The following is a 20,241-nucleotide window of genomic DNA, read 5'->3' as shown; positions in this document are numbered from 1 at the left end:
AACACATCTTCTAGGACATCTTTCTCCATCTATGATCAAATGTAATGAATCTTCTGTCAGTTACAGGTCCAATGTCTCCGTGAAGTATGTTTACAACCTACTGTGCTCACCTGTCTAAAAGGCAGGAGGGAGGATAGGGGATGGGAGGTGTGGTAGGGCAGGTTGGGCAGAGCACGGAGCCACATGCGCTGGGGCAAAACACATACCTGGGCAGAGATTCCTGGTCTCTGGCCTGGTGCCTGTGAAAAATTGCAAGGTAACAACTCCAAGCAGGCAGCTTTTAAGTCAAGCCCTGTCTTTAGGGGGACTGAAAAAGGTGAAAGGTTCCTCCTGCCGTGTCAGGAAAGGCACTTAGCCAGCACAAGCTCCTGCTTGAGAAGTCAGAGCTCATGCCAGTCCCAGGGATCTGAATGTGGAGGTTAGAATACAGAACTGCTGTTCTTTTACGAACTTGTGTTCTTTTCTTCCTAGTCTGTGTGGGAAAGCTCACCTTTTATTAACTCTTCTCTCAAAGGGTACACACTGAAAGCAGGAAAAGCCTGAGGTTTTGTTTCCAATTTTGTCCTTAACCCATTGTACATACTCTGGGCTTACATACTCTGGCTCATACCTCCTCATATCCTATGATTTCAGTTTATCTGTGGTGAGAAAAAATAGGAGTGTTGTTCCATTGCCACTGGATAAATTCCAGAGCCTAGAAAAGTCTTTTGAGTGACCAGTTTCATTTCCTTTAAGACTATCAGACAGATAAGAGTGTCTTCTAATTTTAAGCATTCCACTGAAGGGAATTTCTAACCTTAATTAGTCATTCTTTTGGTTTCTAAACCCTCTCTCACCATCAGAAAGTTCTCTCTGTTTTCCTATTTAAACTTTTCTTGATTTTTCTTTAGGTCCTTGTCTTTTTCTCTGGCCTCACTGAGTATTGAGAACAGCTGGTTGCCATGTTGCTGACAAGCTTAGCGAGTACTTTGAGATCTTCCAAAAGGCTGCAGCTGAAGGCAAAGTGGGCTTATTAGCTTCTCAGAGTGTATATGGAGTCTTCCTCGGTGAGGAAAGAGAAACGAAGGTGAGGCTGGCAGTCCCTGGGGCAGCTTGCTTTTCACGGTCCGAAACCTTTCTGTAACCTCTAACTATGCCACCCAGTCATCATTAATCAGATACCTGCTTTGTGGAGGCTCTGTGTCATGTGTTAGGTTCTACATCCACACTCAGGGCGGGTGACCTTCCTATGAACTTTGGTGTAGTACTCAAGTATAGCGTTCTTGTAGTTAGGCTCTCTTGGCTGTAAGCAGCAGAGACTTGCTTGAGTTCTCCAATGAAAAGGGGACTTATTATAACACAAGAAAAATGGAACTGGAAAGCCATTGGGAAGGACTAGATTCTCTAGCTCTTTCAGGAGCAGTATGGAGTTTTCCCCTCAGGATGTATCTGCTTCCTGCCTCTCTATTCTCTTATTTTACCAATCGGTTTCCTCAGCTTACCCAGAATTGATGTCTATTCATAAGTTTGGACTGAACTTGGCTTTAGCTTGACACACACTTGATTTTACCTCCTGGTGTTTTTTCCTAACTTCTGCTCCATCTGCTAACTAGCTCAGCTTCTCTATGTTTCTTTTCTTTTTAAAAAATATTTATTATTTATTTGGTTGCACTGGGTCTTAGTTGCGGCAGGCTGACTCCTTAGTTGTGGCGTGCTGATTCTCAGTTGCGGCATGCATGTGGGATATAGTTCCCTGATCAGGGATCGAACCTGAGCCCCCTGCATTGGGAGTGTGGAGTCTTAACCACTGCGCCACCAGGGAAGTCCAGCATCTGTGTTTCTTGATTAAAATTTCCAGAAACAAAAATCTGGCCCAGCTCTTCTCTTCAGAGCACGATATGATGTCATCCATTACTGGCCAGCCAATGAATTTGGTTGCTTTTGTGTCAGATGCCAATGCTTAGTTCAATCCATGGTCGCCAAAGGCAACGGAGAGGTGATCATAGGTTATAAAATGTAAACCTAGGCAGTAAACAAGAGCTGTGGATGAGGCAGTTGTCCTTAAAAGACAGTGTCAGCAAGCAGACCCAGATTTGTATCTCTGGTCAGAAGAGTAAGGTTATCACTAAGATCACATAGATTTTCCCTGTAGTAACCAAATGACCTAAACAAAATGGAGGTGAAGGCAAGGGGCACAGTGGAAGGTTTTGGAAGCCAAAGAAAGTAGGAATGCTTAGCATGAAGCTGGGATGGTTTCTCAGAAGGAAGTGTTTCTGGAAGAGGGAGTCTGGTGCCCTGCTCACCGGGAGAAGCCTAGATAACGTGGATGCTTTCTGTAGATCCCAGTCTGGCAGCTGAATTCAAGCTACAGAAGTCATGACCTACCTTCGACTAGTAAGGACTGACTTGACTCTTAGAAAAAGATGAATTGTAGGAAAGAGTAGCAGCCCCTACCTTTTTATTCTTTGTAAATCAGACCAAGATAGAAGAGGAGTCTGGCTGGAGAGGCCAATTCAGCTTTGTAAGTCATTGGCAAAAACATTTTGGCTGTGAAAAGCATACTGGCCTGTCTCAATCCCCAATACTGTCCTTTCTTTGTGAGTTGTCCCCTCCACTATCTACTGCAACTCACCACCTCTGGCACAGCAAAGAAATCCTGTTGAGTTGGTAGTGTCATAGACATTTAGGGTAAAATGGGAAAGGTAAGCTCTGAGTGGAGGAGGGAGAATTTGAGCTGAGCTAATTCAGAGGGAATGTTGGGATGATAGAAGACCTGTTATATTTTTTCTACCTGTGTGTATGCTTTTATTTTTTTTCCAGGACTGCTGATAAGCTCAGGCTGTGCATTATACCCCTTGGGATGGAATAGCCCAGAGATAATGCAAACATGTGGGAATGTCTCCAATCAATTTCAGTTAGGTAAGGTGACCTGTGCAGGATGGTGGTGATGGCTCAGTGGGAATCTGTTTTTCAAAGTGCTCTTGGAGGTACCTGTGCTTGCTCGTGGTGCTTGCCTGAGTCTCTCACTATGTTAGCTTGTGGGAAGTGGTGGATTGGTCAGACTTATGTGGCCTTGCTAATTTACAAGCGTTGAACATAAATTCTACTTCTTTAACCGTATCTCTCCACACTCTTTATGTAATTTTACCCAGAGTCCTGCGACCGATTTGGGACAACCCTATCTACAGAGGGATTCCTAATGCTTGGAGACTGCTAATCCGTCATCCTCTGAATAAATACTAGTCCCTGTTGTATATCCTTCTAGGCACTATTTTCCAAATACAAATCAACAGTATCTCTTCTCGCTCCCCACTGAGGTTATAACAAGAGGTAATTTGCTTTACATCATGCATTAGGAACCTAGGTTAAACGCTGGGAACTGTTACTGACATTTTTACATTGTTACTGGCATGTTAATGACAAGAGGTGTTAAATATTAAAATGGGTGACAGAAGTAGCTCTGGGCTCTTCTGTGGTTACCAACTTCACTGAGAATGGCTTAAGTTCATTATTGTGAATTGGGAATAGACTGGACTCTCCCTGGAAGATTTCAAAATATTTGTCCAACCTACCATGATGGAAGAGAATAGGAGGAGAAATGTCCAGGTCTCCTTGAGTATTCTCAGTTGAAGGAGGATTTTGGAACAATGAGGCCACCCATTCCCTATAGCTTATGCTCCAATACTTTGCTTTTTTCTCTGTGGCCTTAGATTGTTTTTTGAGTCTCACCTGACTCATTTTTGGAGGAAGGAGCTGTTTACTCTACAAACATAACATAACGGAAGGGCTATATAGAAGACATGACAAATGTAGACCCCGGCATGTTCAGTGTTCCTGGCTCAGGGCAGGGATGACTGCTAAATATAATAATTCTGCCATAGGTGAAGGAATGAGTAAATACTTGGCAGGTGCTGGGTTGTTAGTTCTATAATTCTACTTTTCTAAAATAACAGCTTTATTGATATATAATTCACGTGCCATAAAATTTGCCCTTTTAAAGTGTACAATTAGTGGGTTTTAGTATATTCACAAGGTTGTGCAATCATCACCACTATCCAACTGCAGAATATTTTCATCACCCCAAAATGAAACCCCTTACCCATTAGCAGCCACTCCTCATTCCTCCCTGTACCCAGACCCCAGAAACCACCATCAATTTAGATTTGCCTGTTCTGGACATTTCAGATAAATGCAATCATATTATAACATGTGGCTTTTTGTGTCTGCCTCCTTTTACTTAGCATGATGTTTTCAAAGTTCATCCATGTTGTAGCACGTATCAGTACTTCTGCCTTTCATGGCTGAATAATTCTCCATTGTATAGATATAACATATTTTATCCACTCATCAGTTGATGGATACTTGGGTTTTTCTACTTTGGGGATATTATGAATAATACTGCTATAAAAATTTGTGTATACATTTTTGTATGAAAATATATTTTTATTTCTCTTGGGTAGGTATCTAGGTAGGTGTGGAATTGCTGGGACAAATGGGGACACTATATTTAAGACTTCTGAGGACACTTCAGGCTGTTTTCCAAAGTGAAAACATCACTTTGGAAACTGCATCATTTTCCATTTCCATCAGCAATGTATAAGGGTTCCCATTTTCCAAAATCTTCACCAATACTTATTTTACATTTATTAAATTACAGCCATCCCTATGTGTGTGAAATGATATCTCACTGTGATTTTAATTTGTGTTTCCCTGATGATTGATTTTGTTGAGCATCTTTTCATTTACTTATTGGCCATTTCTATATATTCTTTGAAGAAATATCTATTCAAATCTTTTGCTGATTTTTAACTGGGCTATTTGCCCTTTTTTGTTGAGTTGTAAGAGTTCTTAATGTATCCTGGACACTAGACCCCTTTCAGTTATATGATTTGCAAGTACTTTTTCTCATTCTGTGGGTTGTATTTTCACTTTCTTGATGACATCTTTTGAAATACAAAATTATTTAATTTTGATGAAATCCACTTTTATCTATTTTTTCTCTTGTTGCTTGTGCTGTTGGTATCAGATCTAGGAATACAGTATTGTCAAATCTAAAGTCATGAAGACTGTTTTGGCTACTCTGGGTCCCTTGCATTTACATGTGGATTTTAGGTTCAGCTTGTCAATTTCTGCAAAAAATCAGTTGGGATTTTGATAGAGGTTGGATCAGTTTGGAGTGTATTGCCTCTTTACCAATATTAAGTTTTCCAGCTCATTGAACACAAGATGATGTTCCAGTGAGTTAAGTTATCTTTAACCTCGTTTGATGATATTTTGTAGTTTTCATTATATAAGCCTTGCAATTTGTTGGGTGACATATATCCCTAAGTATTGTTTTGATTATACTGTAAATGGAATTGCTTTCTTAATTTTATTTTTGGATCACTCATTGTTAGTGTATAGAAATACAAATAATTTTTCTGCATTGACCTTATATCCTGCAAACTTGCTGAACTCCTTTACTAATTCTAATGAACTTTTAGTAGATTACTTAGGATTTATTATATACAAGATCACATGATCTGAGAAGAGAAATAGTTTTACGTCTTCCTTTCCAATCTTTTCCTTGTGTAATAGCCCTGGCTAGAACCTCTAGGACAATGTTGAATAGAACTCGTCAGAGTTTTCTATTCAACATCCTTGTCTTATCCCTGATCTGAGGGGTAAAGCATTCAGTTTTTCACCACTAAGTAAGAAGTTGGCTAGACTATTTTCATAGATGGCTTTTATTAGGTTTGAGAAAGTTCCTTTCTATCTATTCCTAGTGTAAGTGTATTCATCATGAAAAGGTGCTGGATTTTGTCAAATGCTTTTTCTACACCTACTGAGATGATCATATGTATTTTATTGATTTTCATATGTTAAACCAACCTTGAATTTTTGGGATAAATCACAGCTGGTCATGGTGTATAATCCATTTTATATGTTGCTGGATTCGGTTTGCCATATTTTGTTGAAGATTTTTGCATCTATATTTATTAGGAATATTAGTCTGTAGATTTCTTTCTTGTGATGTGTTGATTGGATTTTGGTATGAGGATAATATTTTTCTAATAAAATGAGTGGCTACTTTTATTAATGTAAAATGCCAGAGTGAAAAACTGGAGATGTCATTTGCATGTAGTCGTATGGCAGTTTTCTGCACCAATCACCACCTCCAAGGACCTAGTTCCCAAATGGGCAATTTTGTATTTGGCTGCCTCTGTCCCAAGTTGATGGGCTTCAATTGTGTTTACCACAGGATCATTACTTTTCTCTTCCTTCATTTACTCAGGTTTTTTTTTTCCTTTGGTTACTGTTTCCCTCTCCACTGCATTCTTCTCCTTTATTTACCCTTCTCTCCTACACCATATATTTGCCTAAGGGCTCTAGCTCCCCTCTCCTTAGTGCACTGGACACTGTGTTGTTCTGTGAATCTGTAAGGGTGAAGGAATTGAAGAATCCTGCTTGAGTGAAGCCCTCTTATTTCCTTTTTTGAATCACTGTCACATCCTTCCAACTCCCTGTGTCTCTTATTCCTCTGAAGCCCACATTTGCTGCCCATATTCTCCAATTGCATGCCTGTATATTAGCACCTTTCTGGTTAGTACTGAAAAAATGAGATAACCTGTGCCATTCCTGACCCATTTCTAGTCAGCTGCCCAAACATACAGGGCAATGACAACTCTATTAACAGTTGTTCCCTTGCAGTGTAGAGGTGCTAGGAGCAGCAGTAAAACTTGTAGTAGAATTAAAAAGAAATCTTTCATGATGTGATGGGAATGCCAAGCTTGTGAATACCAAGATTTGGGAATGCCAATGCTAGAAGTATAGCCTTTCTCCTTAGACCTTTCTTTAATACCCTGGAGATTCTGGCAGTATGGAAGCATCCTCACACACCTTAGATATTAAGAGGATATATGAATGAAATAGGAGAAAAGTACTGAGTGTCCGGTGTATAGGCCTTTGTTCCCTTTTCCTTGAGAGGCAGCATGGTATACTGAAAGATCATAGAGTTTGGAGTCAAAGATCTCGGTTGGTATCCAGGCTCTGCCATCTTTGTAGTTGTATGGGGTAAAGATATCTATGTCTCAGTTTCCTTCTCTGTAACATGGGGGATGCTAATAATACCCATATCAGTTCTGTTGTTACGGTGAAATAAGAAAAAGTATATTGAAGTATCTAACACAGGGTTTGACTTAAAATAGATGATGGGCTTCCTTAATAGACAGCAGAGTAGAATGTGCTGGGGGGTAGACTGTCAAATGATGGCATTACTTTGATTCTGCTGTAGGCTCTGTACCCTCCTATGTGCTCTGTATTTTGGGAAGGGAGAGACACAGAGCCAAGAAAGACATGGACCCTACCTGAGCTTCGTACCCTGAGTGGCTTGAGAGAGGTGAAGGGGATAGGGAGGACAATAGAAGCAGGCATTGCCAGTCAGGGAAGTTGATTCTTAGAGTAAGTAGATTTCTCACTCTGATACTTTGAATGGCATCCTGCAGCCTCCAGTATGAAAGGGTAACCCTCATGTCTTCAACTCCTCTTTCCCTAAGTTTCCCAGTCAAGTTATCCTAAACCATCCACAGTTATGATTTTTAGTCCTAGCCTGAATTATCAAAGATATGACTTGTATTAAGACAGCAATCTTGATATCTGTGTTGCATTAGAGATAGCCACAAATGCTTTGATACTCTTCTCATATAGAGGCCAAGTCAATCTCTACCCTCTATCCTCCGAATCTGGGCTGGCCTACCTACAACTGCTTTAATCAATACAGTATGGCAGAAGTATCATCAAGTTTATTCTAGGCCTAACATCTAAAGAACCTGTAGTTTCCATGTTGGTTTCTTGGAGCTCTGAGCCATCATACAAAAAAAAATCTGACTACTCTGCTGGAGACCACATGGAAAGTCCTGGAGATAATTGGAGACAGAGAGGCCCAGTTGAGTCCAAACTTCCAGCCAAGGCACCAGACATATGAGTGAAGCAGTCCTGGACCCTCCACACTAGCCATATGAATACCACTGAATGACCCTTTTTGATGCCAATTGCACTAGAAGTATTGCTTAGCTGAGCCCTGACCAAATTGTGACTGACAGATTTATGAAATATAATAAAATGATTGTTGTTTTAAGCTGCTATGTTCTGGGAGTGGTTTGTTATACAATAATAGACAACCAGAAAAATGCCAATTCATATACATACAAATTTAAGATTATTATTTTTAATCAAAAGTAATTTATGTATGTGACAAAATAAAACAGTACACAAAGGTTGAACATGCAAAGTAAGTCTTTTTCCTGACACCAATACCATTCCCCAAAGAGACCATTACATTCCTTTTGTATCTCTCCAGAATTTTTCATAAATGTAAAAATATGTGTTTCTATGCATATCTTTATTTTGTCCAACCAAAATCGTATTATGTATCTATCTAACTATCTAGCTATCCATACTGTTCTGCACTTTGCATTTTCCACTAACCAATATCTCTTGAAGAGCTGTTAACATTTATAGATCTCCAGCCTATGTTTTAGACACACCCTAATTTTTCCATTGTAGGAATAGCATAAATTCCACGAGGGCAGGGATATTTGTCTGTGAGATTAAGTAACTTGCCTAAGGTCACTCAGCTGGTAGAGTGGCAGAGCTGGGATTCAAATTCTAGAAACCTGGTCTAGGTAACACCATCCAATAGAAGTTTCTGCAGTGATGGAAATATTCTGTGTCTTGCTGTCCAATGTGTTAGCCACAAGCCACGTGTTGTTGGTGAGTGGTTGAAATGTTAGGTTTGTGGGACTGAATTTTTAATTTTATTTTATTAATCTAAATTTTAATAAATATTAATGTATTTAATTTTATGAATGTAATTTATTTTATTTTATTAATTTAAATGTCATACTCACAATGTGACCAGTGGCTACCATTTTGGACAGCAGGGCTTGAGAGTCTGTGCTCTTAGCCACTATGCTCCTCTGTAGAGAAGAAAGAACCTATTGAGGAGACTCAGAAGGAGTAGCCAGAGGGATGTAAAGAAAATGAAGAGTGTGGTGTCACAAAAGCCAAGAGAAAGAGAGTATGTCAAAAAAAGAAAGGGGCATGGTCAATTGTGTTTAATGCTGCTGCAAGTTGCTGGTTGGGGATAGAGAAGTGGCCATTGGAGTCAGCCAGACGAAGGCACCCAGAGGAGCAGTTTTGGATTTATAGATATTAGAGGTATTGTGAGATGAGGAAATGAATGCAGTACATGCCGACAATTCTTTTAAAAAGTTTTGCTATGAAGGAGAGCAGAGAAACTGTGTAGTAACTGAAGGAGAATGTGGGATGAAGAGAGGCTTTTACTAAGATGACCAAATAGTTGAATGATGATGGTAATGATCCTATAGTGGAGAGAGATTGATGCAGAATAGAAAGGTCCTTGACAAAGTGAAGGTGTAATGAGCAGGACCCGTGAACAGAGATTTCAGTTGATTTCAACTGATTTCCTATACACATATTTCAGCTTCACTGTGATTTTCAAAATTCTCTTAGATCTATAAAACTATTAGAGCATTCCTTCATATCCAAAGACCTATAAGCATCGGACACACAAATGAGCCCCACTGAGAATTTAGAGAAGCTAAATACTTCTAATGGCACATAGCTGTTTTCAAGCAAGCTTATAAAACCATTGTGTTATCAGGAGCACATAATTCTAAGGTAAGGTCTCTACCTTATCAATGGATCACATTAGCAACATGTTCTCATGAATATGATCTAATCTGATCCTTGAAAGTACATGCATAGCAGATGGTAGTATGCCCATTTTATAATGAGGAAACCCTGAAATATGGAGAGGTACAGCGATTTGTGTAAGGTCACACAGCAAGTTAAAGGCAGAACTGTGAGTAGAGCCTTATCTCCTAATTCACTGTCCTATGTGTGCTACAATGACTTTTTTCCTCTCTATTGGTGAGGGTGTATCTTGAGTCATTTGAGAATTTTTTTCCTTAAGATATGCTTTAGCTCTATTGTTTTCAGAAACAAATGTCTGAAACATCATGGAAAGTACCCAGTATTGCATCCTGTCTTCCCCCACCCTCAACACCTGTGCTCAGCCTGAGTTCCCTGTCAATCTTTTAGTATAATCAGAGTACAAATAAATAAGGCAGTGGCTGGACGTGATGGGATTCTCAAAGAGTTCCTCAGTGGAATGAATATGTGTGGGAAATTTTAAAGTGCCTCTAGATTTGACTTGCACTAATAAAGGAACCTAAATTGCCCAGCAAAACTTGATCATAGAAGAAAGATATAAAGATGTGTAGAAAAGTTTTTGTGTTCCACGTTCTAAGATCATATGCAGTCTACCTAGGGCCTCTCTCTGGTCTTCTGGGATATCTACTCCTTATGTGTGTCTTATCTCAGTCTTTCTTCCTGAGATAAGGAGACTGTGTGTGTTTTTTGGGGGGAGTGTCAGATAAATGATCTGAAGGGGGTGGGGAAGATACAGATCTCAAAACAAAAACTTACAGTTACAAAAGGAATCTCAGACCCCTTGCCCTCCAAAAGTTTGAACTCTTTCTTTCCAATGCCTCTCCTGTTTCTAGGATCTCATCTCCTGTCTCTCAGTCCATCTTCCAGGTTCCCTGCCATCCCAGCCCTCCCCCAGTGCCTGCTCTACATCCTGCCCACCCCAGAAATTCACTTACCTGGCTCTTACCCACAAGATTCATCAGTTAAGTTTAGGTAATTGACTCTCTTTCTTCTTTTTCTTCATTTAAAGAAGAAATTAACTTGTATGGAACCACAAAGGGCCCCAAATAACCAAAGTAATCTTGAGAATGAAGAACAAAGCCAGAGGCACCACACTTCCTGATTTCAAACCATATTACAAAGTTATAGTAGTCAAAACAGTATAGTATTGGGCTTAAAAACAGACACATAGATCAGTGGAAGAGAATACAGAGCTCAGAAATAAACCCACACAAATATGGTCAATTAATCTATGACAAAGGAAACAAGAATATACAATGGGAAAATGATAGTCTCTTCAATAAATTGTATTGGGGAAAATTGACGGCCCCATGCAAAAGAATGAAACTGGACCACTATCTTACACCATACACAAAAATTAAAATGGGTTAAAGACTTTAACATAAAACCTGAAACCATAAAACTCCTAGCAGAAAACATAGGCAGTAAGCTCCCTGACATAAATCTTGGCAATGATTTTTTTGGATTTTACACCAAAAACAAAGGCAACATAAGCAAAAATAAACAAGTGGAACTACATCAAACTAAACAGCTTTTGCATAGCAAAGGAAACCATCAACAAAATGAAAAGGCAACCTACCAAATGGAAGAAAATATATGCAAATCATATATCTGATAAGGTGCTAATATCCAAAATATATACAGAAGTCATATAAATCCATAGCAAAAAATCAAACAATCTGATTTAAAAATGGTGACAGGATCCAAATAGACATTTTTTCCAAAAAAAGGCATACAGATGACAGATGTCCAACAGGTACATGAAAAGGTGCTCAACATCACTAAGTATCAAAGAAATGCAAATGAAAACCATAGTGACATATCACCTCACACCTGTCAGAATGGCTATCATCAAAAAGACTACAAACGATAAATGCTGGAGAGGGTGTGGAGAAAAGGGAACCCTCCTGCACTGTTGGTGGGAATGTAAATTGATACAGCCACTATGGAGAACAATATGGATGTTCCTTAAAAAACTAAAAATAGAACTACCATACGACCCAGCAATCCCACTACTGGGCATATACCCTGAGAAAATCATAATTCAAAAAGAGTCATGTACCAAAATGTTCATTGCAGCTCTATTTACAATAGCCAGGACATGGAAGCAACCTAAGTGTCCATCAACAGATGAATAGATAAAGAAGATGTGGCACATATATACAATGGAGTATTACTCAGCCATAAAAAGAAATGAAATTGAGTTATCTGTAGTGAGGTGGATGGACCTAGAGTCTGTCATACAGAGTGAAGTAAGTCAGAAAGAGAAAAACAAATACTGTATGCTAACACATATATATAGAATATATAAAAAAAAAAAAGGTCATGAAGAACCTAGGGGCAATACGGGAATAAAGACACAGACCTACTAGAGAATGGACTTGAGGATACGGGGAGGGGGAAGGGTAAGCTGGGACAAAGTGAGAGAGGGGCATGGACATATATACACTACCAAACGTAAAATAGATAGCTAGTGGGAAGCAGCCACATAGCACAGGGAGATCAGCTCGGTGCTTTGTGACCACCTGGAGGGGTGGGATAGGGAGGGTGGGAGGGAGAGAGATGCAAGAGGGAAGAGATATGGGGACATATGTATATGTATAACTGATTCACTTTGTTAGAAAGCAGAAACTAACACACCATTGTAAAGCAATTATACTCCAATAAAGATGTTTAAATATATATATATTATTAAATATATATATATATTATTAAATATATATATATATTATTAAATATATATATATATTTAAGGAATAAGAAGTGTTGGCAAGGATGTGAAGAAAAGAGGACACCTGTACATTGCTGGTGGGAATGTAAATTGGTGCAGCCACTATGGAAAACAGTATGGAGGTTCCTCAAAAAATTAAAAATAGAACTACCAGATGACCTAGCAATTCCACTTCTGGGTATTTATCCAAAGAAAGCAAAAGCACTAACTCGAAAAGATATATGCACCCCTATATTCATTGCAGAATTATTTTCAGTAGCCAAGACATAGAAACAACCTATATGTCCATTGATGAATGAATGGATAAAGAAACTGTGGATATATAGACAATGGAACATTATTCATCCACAGAAAACAAGGAAATATTGCCATTTACAACAACATGGATGGACCTTGAGGGCATTATGCTAAGTGAAATAAGTCAGACAGACAAAGACAAATACTGTATGATCTGAAAAAACAACCAACAACAAAAGAAAAAAACAAACAAACTCACAGATACAGAGAATAGGTTGGTGGTTGCCAGAGGCAGAGAGTGGGGATTAAGTGAAATGGGTAAAAGGAGTCAAAAGTCACAAACTTCTGGTTATAAAATATATAAGTACTGGGGATGTAATGTACAGCATGGTGACTATAGTTAATAATACTCTATTGTATATTTGAAAGTTGCTAAAAGAGTAGATCTTAAAAGTTCTCATCGTAAGAAAAAAATGTATAACTATGTGTGGTGATGGATATTAACTAGACTTATTGTCATGATCATTTCACAATATATGCATATAGTGAATCATACATATTGTACACCTGAAATTAATATAATGTCATATGTCAATTATATCTCAATAAAAATAAGAAATTAACAAATATTTTAAAGAGAAAAAATAAACAATAATCATGAACTTGAACTGAAAGCTACAATGGGAGGGACCTTGTAGATCAATCAGTGGTCTCATTTATAGCTACTGAGACCCAGTAAGCACAGTGACTATCTCAATTCCCCACTAGGGACTTGGGGCTAGCTCACTGACTCTCACGCACACTGAGATGTTGCTCAATGGCAATCCAATATCTGTTTGTTGAATAAATCACCTATTCAGTAACAAGGGGAAAGTCAGACAAAGGCTCCCAGCAATGGCCAAGTGCCAACTTTCCCACACTTTAATTTGATTAAGTAAATGAAAGATTTAAGCTGAGAAAGTTGTTTCGTTGATGGTTGTTAATTGAACTCTAGACATCAAATGAAGATTTCATGGACTTGATCCCACACAAATGAATCTATCTCAGTTCAACATTAAATGGATGCATTTAACTCCACATTCTAGTTACTTCACCAAGCCTTTAATTGGCCTCAACAAGAATGGGAGCCAGGGAAGAACCCATGGGAGGATTGCCTAGTGGTAAGAGTGGGCTTTATCATAGCTACACCCTTAGTTCTGTGGCCTTGGGCAAGTTTTTCAGCATTTGGAGCTTATTGCTACTTCCTGGGTCGTTGTGTGGATCAAATGACATCACACATGCAAAACCCCTAGTCCAGGGTTTGGTATATAGTAACCAGTCAACATTTGTTGTCTGGTATTATCATCATTATAATGATACCAATTGTTGAAATGAAAAGGTCCCCAGTACTTTAGTTTTCAGAAAAAAGCAAGGAACCACTTGTACATAGCATGATGAATAACAACACAGGCTAATAGTAGAAAAACCTGGGTTTACATGTGAGCCCAGCCACTTACTATTTGTGCATCTTCGGGCACACTACTCAGCCTCTCTGCATTTCCATTAATGGGGTGGATAAAAATATTTTTCTCCCTAAGGTTATTGAGAAGATTAAGTGAAGTAAGACGCACCTAAAAATATTTAGCACACTAGGTTGCACTAAATGTAACCTGTTGTTAGTAGGTACTCAGCCCAGTTCTCAAGAGCCTCTTTGGAGAGGATGCCCCAGGCTTGACTTCTGGGAGGGAGGGAGGGAGAGACCCACTCCACTTGACAAAGGCCCACAACAGAGGCTACCTAAAGGCCTTGTGTATGTGCCCTGTGTTTCCTCTCTCAGAGGCCCATTTCCTTTTTTCTCCCATCATTTCCTTTCATTCTTGCCAGTTCAAAGCCTTTTATGGTGACTCGGGGTTTGGCCTTTATGGGTTCAGTTTACAGGCGTTTCCTGTTACCTTTCCTCTCTGTCAGTTTCCTTCTTCATGGACGTTTTCTTGTGCTCACCAGAGCATAATAAAACAGCTTAATACATTCTCATGTCCACAGAGGGGCAGCAGAGTGTGGTAGAAACAGCCCTCGCCTGGGTATCAGAACAGCTGGGTTTTAATTTTCCTAAGCTTGCTTGGGCATGTCACTTTCCCACCCTGAGCCTTGGTTCCCCCGTTTTTACATAGAGAGCATTGGACTAGACTGATGAACAACTAGAGGCCACAGATACCTACCTAACTCCCTGTCGTGACCTACCTACCTTTGTGGTGAGGCCCTTGATCTAATTTCATATGTATTTTGTTCTTAAAAACCAGAAGGATAGTGAAGAAATAAACCAGTCTTCTTAAGGCAACCCTCCTAGAGGATAGGAGCCTTTTAGTATCACTCACCCATGCGGTGGGGCTAGGGATTAGCCAAAGGGCTTGCCAGAAGCAAGTCATTCGTTGGGCAACATCAGCTAGAATGCCCTGGGCAGCCAATCCTTCTGGAAAACTTACGGCTCAGGTGTTGCTTAAGGTTTTTCAGTTGCCCTCCTAGCCTAAACAGAGAGAAGTCTCCACCCAGAGGAGAAGCTGGGCTAAGCTGGAGGAGGGAATCAGTGGGTGAGGGAGCAACTTAATTCAACTGCAGATCCCTGGTGCCTGGCACACTTTTGGCACTCTCTAAATGTTGCATTGAGTGGAATGAACAAATTGTAGGGTGGCTCTGTTGCCATCTTACTGTGTGACCATAGCCAAGTCATTTCAGTTCTTTATTTTTTGTGTGTTTTAATTGAAATACATTTGGTATATAGCATTGTATAAATATAAGCTGTACAACATGTTAGTTTGATACATTTATATATTGTAATATGATCATTAGCACCTATATTACATTATGTAATTATAATTTCTTTGTAGTGGTTGGAATAATTATGTTCTAGTCTCTTAGCAAGTTTGGTGATTATCATACAATATTGTTTTCTATATTTACTGTAATGTGCATTAGATCTCTAGGGCTTATCTAGTACTTGTTGCAATGTTTGTATCCTTAAACATCTATTCTCTCACCCCGCAGCCCCTGATAACCACCATTTTATTCTCTGTTTTTTACGAGTTTGGCCTTTTTAGATTCTACATACAGATTTCAGCTCTTTCGACCTATTTCCCCATGACTAAAGTGAGGATGATTTTATCTACCTTCAGAGATTGTTTTGGCCATGAAATGACAAAGTTTACATGAACGTGCTTGATGAAAAAAATGCCCAACAGGTGTAAGGGGTAAAAAATGAGAAAGCTGATCTACCATTAACTTCCTCCTCCCTATCATTTCAGTAGCTAAAATTCAGTGCTAGTTTTCTCACTGACCATCTCCTGTTAAAAAGAAAGACTCAGGGCTTCCCTGGTGGCGCAGTGGTTGAAGAGTCCGTCTACCGATACAGGGTGACACGGGTTCGTGCCCCGATCAGGGAAGGTCCCACATGCCGCGAAGCAGCTGGGCCCGTGAGCCATGGCCGCTGAGCCTGCGCGTCCGGAGCCTGTGCTCCGCAACGGGAGAGGCCACAGCAGTGAGAGGCCCGCGTACCGAAAAAAAAAAAAAAAAATAGAGAAGAACTTAAAGTAATGAGACTCTATACATCACATGGAATGCTAAACTATTTTTATTTTGAATAGAAAAAATAATGGTGTTTATAAACATTTCAGTCTTTCCTGAAATTCCCCATATGAGAGGAGGGTGCATACCCCTGGAGTAGTGGATCCCTAAGATGACTTCCAGCTTGGTGACTCCAGAGGGAGGCAAGGCTCTAAAAAGGCCTCAAGGGCAGGTCCTCAGCTTTACTTGGCCTTATTTCCCCACCCAGTGTCCCGCAGAGGGTCTAGTGGGCTCACTGACTGAAACAGTGAAGGCAGAATTGTGAACCAGTTGTCTATACAGCAGACCACCACGCGATGGCAGTAAAGTCAGGCAGATTCATTCTGTTCTGTTTCTTTCTCGGTCCTGCCTGGTGCTCAGGTCAAAGAACGTGATTCACGCTTAATTTCCTTGCTTCCATTTCCTCCACACAATTTCCTTCTATAAACTTCAGCAGCAGCTTTCTTTGTTCCCCTCACCTTTAGTGAGTGAGTGTCTTTCCCTGTCTATTCTGGGATGATACTATCTCCTAAGCCTCTGTTTTAAAATCAGAAATCATTTTTTAATTGGAGGTGTTAATACTGCAGCAACCATTTCACAGGGCTCTTGTGAGGATAAAATGAAATGATATATACCTAAAACATTTAGTACAGGGTCTGTACTCAATAAATGTTAACAATAACTGCTATTATAATTACTGTTATTATTTTTATAGTTTAGACTGACCCAGAAGTTTCTTTTTTTAAGTAAAATGAAATGGGTTTCAAAGTCAGGAGCCAGAAAGAAAACCAGGGACAACTCCTTCACATCCTAGGAGCAATTCTCTGGCTAAATTAATGTTACAGGGGTGAAAATATATGTCTCTGTGTTGTTTCATATGACTTTTTCAAACCATCTTCACCAAGCCCCATCCAGGTGAATTGAGAAGAATTGCATCAGACGTATCTTTCAAGCACTGCATCGAGCTAGGTAGGTCCCAATAAATGTTGATTCCCTTCTACTTTTCATCTAAAAGCTAGACCAGTTTGGGCTCATGATACGGTCTGATTCGGGTGGCTTCCCACTGTGCTCTGCATCAAAATCATTTGGGCCCTCTCCTCAGAGACTGATTCTGTAGGCATGGAGTAGGGCCTAGGAATCCGAATTGTAAAGTTCTCCCCAGACATTTTTGGGAACTGGTGGACTAGTTGAAAAGTGTTTAGCTGAGAGAAAAGGGAGCTGAGAAGTACTGATCATTCTAGGTGCCATGCTAAGTGCTTTATATGTGTCATCTCATTTGATCTTCACAGCTACCCTAAGAGGTAGGTGGTGTCACTTCTATTTTACCCATGGGGGGCCTGAAACTCAGAAAGATTAAATGACTTGCCTAGAGGTTTAGTCTATAAATGACAGGGCATGGTTTCAAATGCAGTTCCTTGTAACCCTCATCCCAGGCCCTTCTCCCTGCACCACATGACTTACCGAGCACACATGTGCCTGGTCCTGTCTCTACCCTCTGACTAAGTGGGAACCTTGGTCAAACACTTCATCTGGCTGCTCATTTGCTTCCTTATAACAATATTTCTGTCTCTGGTTGGGAGTTGATAAATGAATAATATAAATGAAAAAGGACTAAATGAAATAATGGATGGAAAAATTACCTTGTAAAATGGTAAAGTGCTATACACATATTGTATTATTTGTGGCATTGGTTATTGCTCAGGTAACTTGGGTCCCAGGAAAGTCTCTATGGTGTAGATACATGTGTTGACCAACGGAGCATGGATAGAAACAGCTGATGTTCAATGCTGGCGTTGCTGATACGGGGTAAAGTCAATGGCTGGAATGAGGGTGCATTCATTCCTGAGTTCTGAGGTAGGTTAGCTTGCCAGGTCTGGCCTTTTAACACTCGTAAGTTTTTGAATAGTATGTCAAAAATAGATAACAGTCACTCAATAAGCATATTCTGGACACTTACTATATACAAGCTGCTAAATGGACAACTGTACATAATTCATAGAATTCAAGAATACAGTCTTCAAGGAGCTTGTAGTTTATTTGAGGAGGCATGATATATATATACATATACATACATATATATATGTGTATATATATATATAAAACAACGGACATCTAACAAATACAACCATAATAATGTCAATCCCAAACCATAATGATGTCAGTCATCAGAAGGAATAAATACTGCTAGCAAAGGCATACAATGAGAACTCTATAATCTGTCTTCTTTCCCTTAGTATCAGTTATCTGGATAACAGACAACAGTTCCTGACTCTCTATATCTGTTCCTCAAGTTACTGCACACTGCTGCCTTGCTCTGTGGCCTAAGTGGCTTTTCAAAAGGGCAAATCTGATGCCATTCTCATTTTTTAGCAATGGTTCCCCATTGCCTTCAGGATAAAGTCCAGACTCCTTAGCATGGTCTATGGGGACCCTGGCCATCATTTCCATCACCACTCAAGCTGCTTTTGCCCAGTCACCCTGAAAATACCATGTTCCTTCAAACTTTTGCAACCTTTCATGTGTTCTTCCCTTGTTAGAAATACCTTTTTCCCCTTTCTTACCTACCTAACTTTTTACTTTTTCTTGAAAACTCCCTGCTCCCTTGAAACTGGATTTGATGCCCCTCATCTGTATCCTTATATCACTCTATGCTATAACACTTGTCACACCAATACTCTGTTTAGTTGTTCCACGTCTGTCTCTGGTGCCCTTTCACTCATCTGGTTTGTTGATCTTACATATCTGAGAACAACATGTTTAAAGTACTTAACACAGTGCCTGGCACATAGATGCATTTGACCAATATTGGCTATTTCTATTCCAGTTACAGACTTAATTAGCTGAGAAAATTCAAATGGATGCAAGAAGAGGTCTATTGAGCAGATGTTAGAGAAGAGGGGCCAGTTTTTTAGAGGTCAAGTATCCTAGAGAACTCATGCTGAGTCAGAGAGGTCCAATACTTGATTAGATATTTTTTTTAAACCTGTCTCTTTGGGGAGAGTATGTGTTAGTCTGTTTGGGTTCCTATAGAGACACCAAAGACTGGGTAGCTTATAAACAACAGAATGTTTATCTCACAGTTCTGGATGCTGGGCAGTCCGAGATCAATGTGTCTGGTAAGGAAATGCTTCCTGATTTCATACAGGGCCATCTTCTCTCTGTGTCTTCACATGGCAGAAGGGGGCAAGGGAGCTGTCTGAGGTCTCTTTTATAAGGGAACTAATCCCATTCATTAAGGCTCTGCCCTCATGACCTAATCACCTCCCAAAGCCTCCACCTCCAAATACTATCACACTGGGCGTTAGCATTTAACATATGAATGGGGGGAACGCGGACTTTTAGTCTATGGCAGTTCCCAAAGATCTTCTGAGGAGCTGCTCCAAGGGTAGTTGATGGGCAGTATGAAGGACAACACAGAGTGACATGGAGGTTTTTTTCAGGGGCAAGTAGGAGTCAATCTTGGAAAAGATCCAGTAGCATAATTTAAATTGGCCTGAGACATAATTCCTCCCCCTCACCCCCAGTGGAATAAAAAGATGAGCAGAGTAGCTAAACCTCAGGCTAGTTATGCAAGAAATGATATAAGTAGGAAAGGCAGGCTGGCAAAGTATGAAGTTAAGTCAGAAACAAATGCTCAGTAGTGGTGAGGAAGATTTCAGTAAAAGGATTCAATTTGTTTAGCAGAAGTTTGTGTAAGAGAGAGAACAAAATCAATCAAATCAGGGCATCTCTGTCACCATGAGGATTTGACACTTTACTGAGTGAGTGCTACCCTGACTTTCTAGCAAGTGCCCTGGTCTGCCCTTACTCTTTAGAGCATTGGGTTTGACCAAGACAGAGTTGGCAACTCACAATGTCCTGCCTCCCTAGCAGACCTGACTGAGCCAGCCAAATAGTGGCTACTAGCAATAATATGGTTACCTGAACTACTGAAGTTTTCAGAGGAGTTTGTTTGCTTGTTTGGTTTGTGGTTTGTTTGTTTC

The 20,241-nt window shown here is 39.8% G+C and overlaps 1 protein-coding gene across 1 annotated transcript in view; it reads left to right on the top strand.

The window, feature by feature from the left end:
- The window catches only part of LHFPL1 (LHFPL tetraspan subfamily member 1), a gene marked incomplete at its 3' end in the record, with an annotated part of 43,502 nt that overhangs the window by 8,870 nt on the left and 14,391 nt on the right, over positions 1-20,241 (top strand). Inside the window, exon 2 of the mRNA XM_082681161.1 lies at positions 2,800-2,898. Coding sequence (XP_082537287.1) covers positions 2,800-2,898 — 99 coding nt within the window. The remainder of the gene's footprint in view (positions 1-2,799; positions 2,899-20,241) is intronic.

This window comes from Grampus griseus (genome assembly GCF_964374135.1).
Source record: "Grampus griseus genome assembly, chromosome: X".
Lineage (NCBI taxonomy): Eukaryota > Metazoa > Chordata > Mammalia > Artiodactyla > Delphinidae > Grampus > Grampus griseus.
Note: the sequence above shows the minus strand (reverse complement) of the source record. Positions and strands in the feature narration are given on the sequence as shown.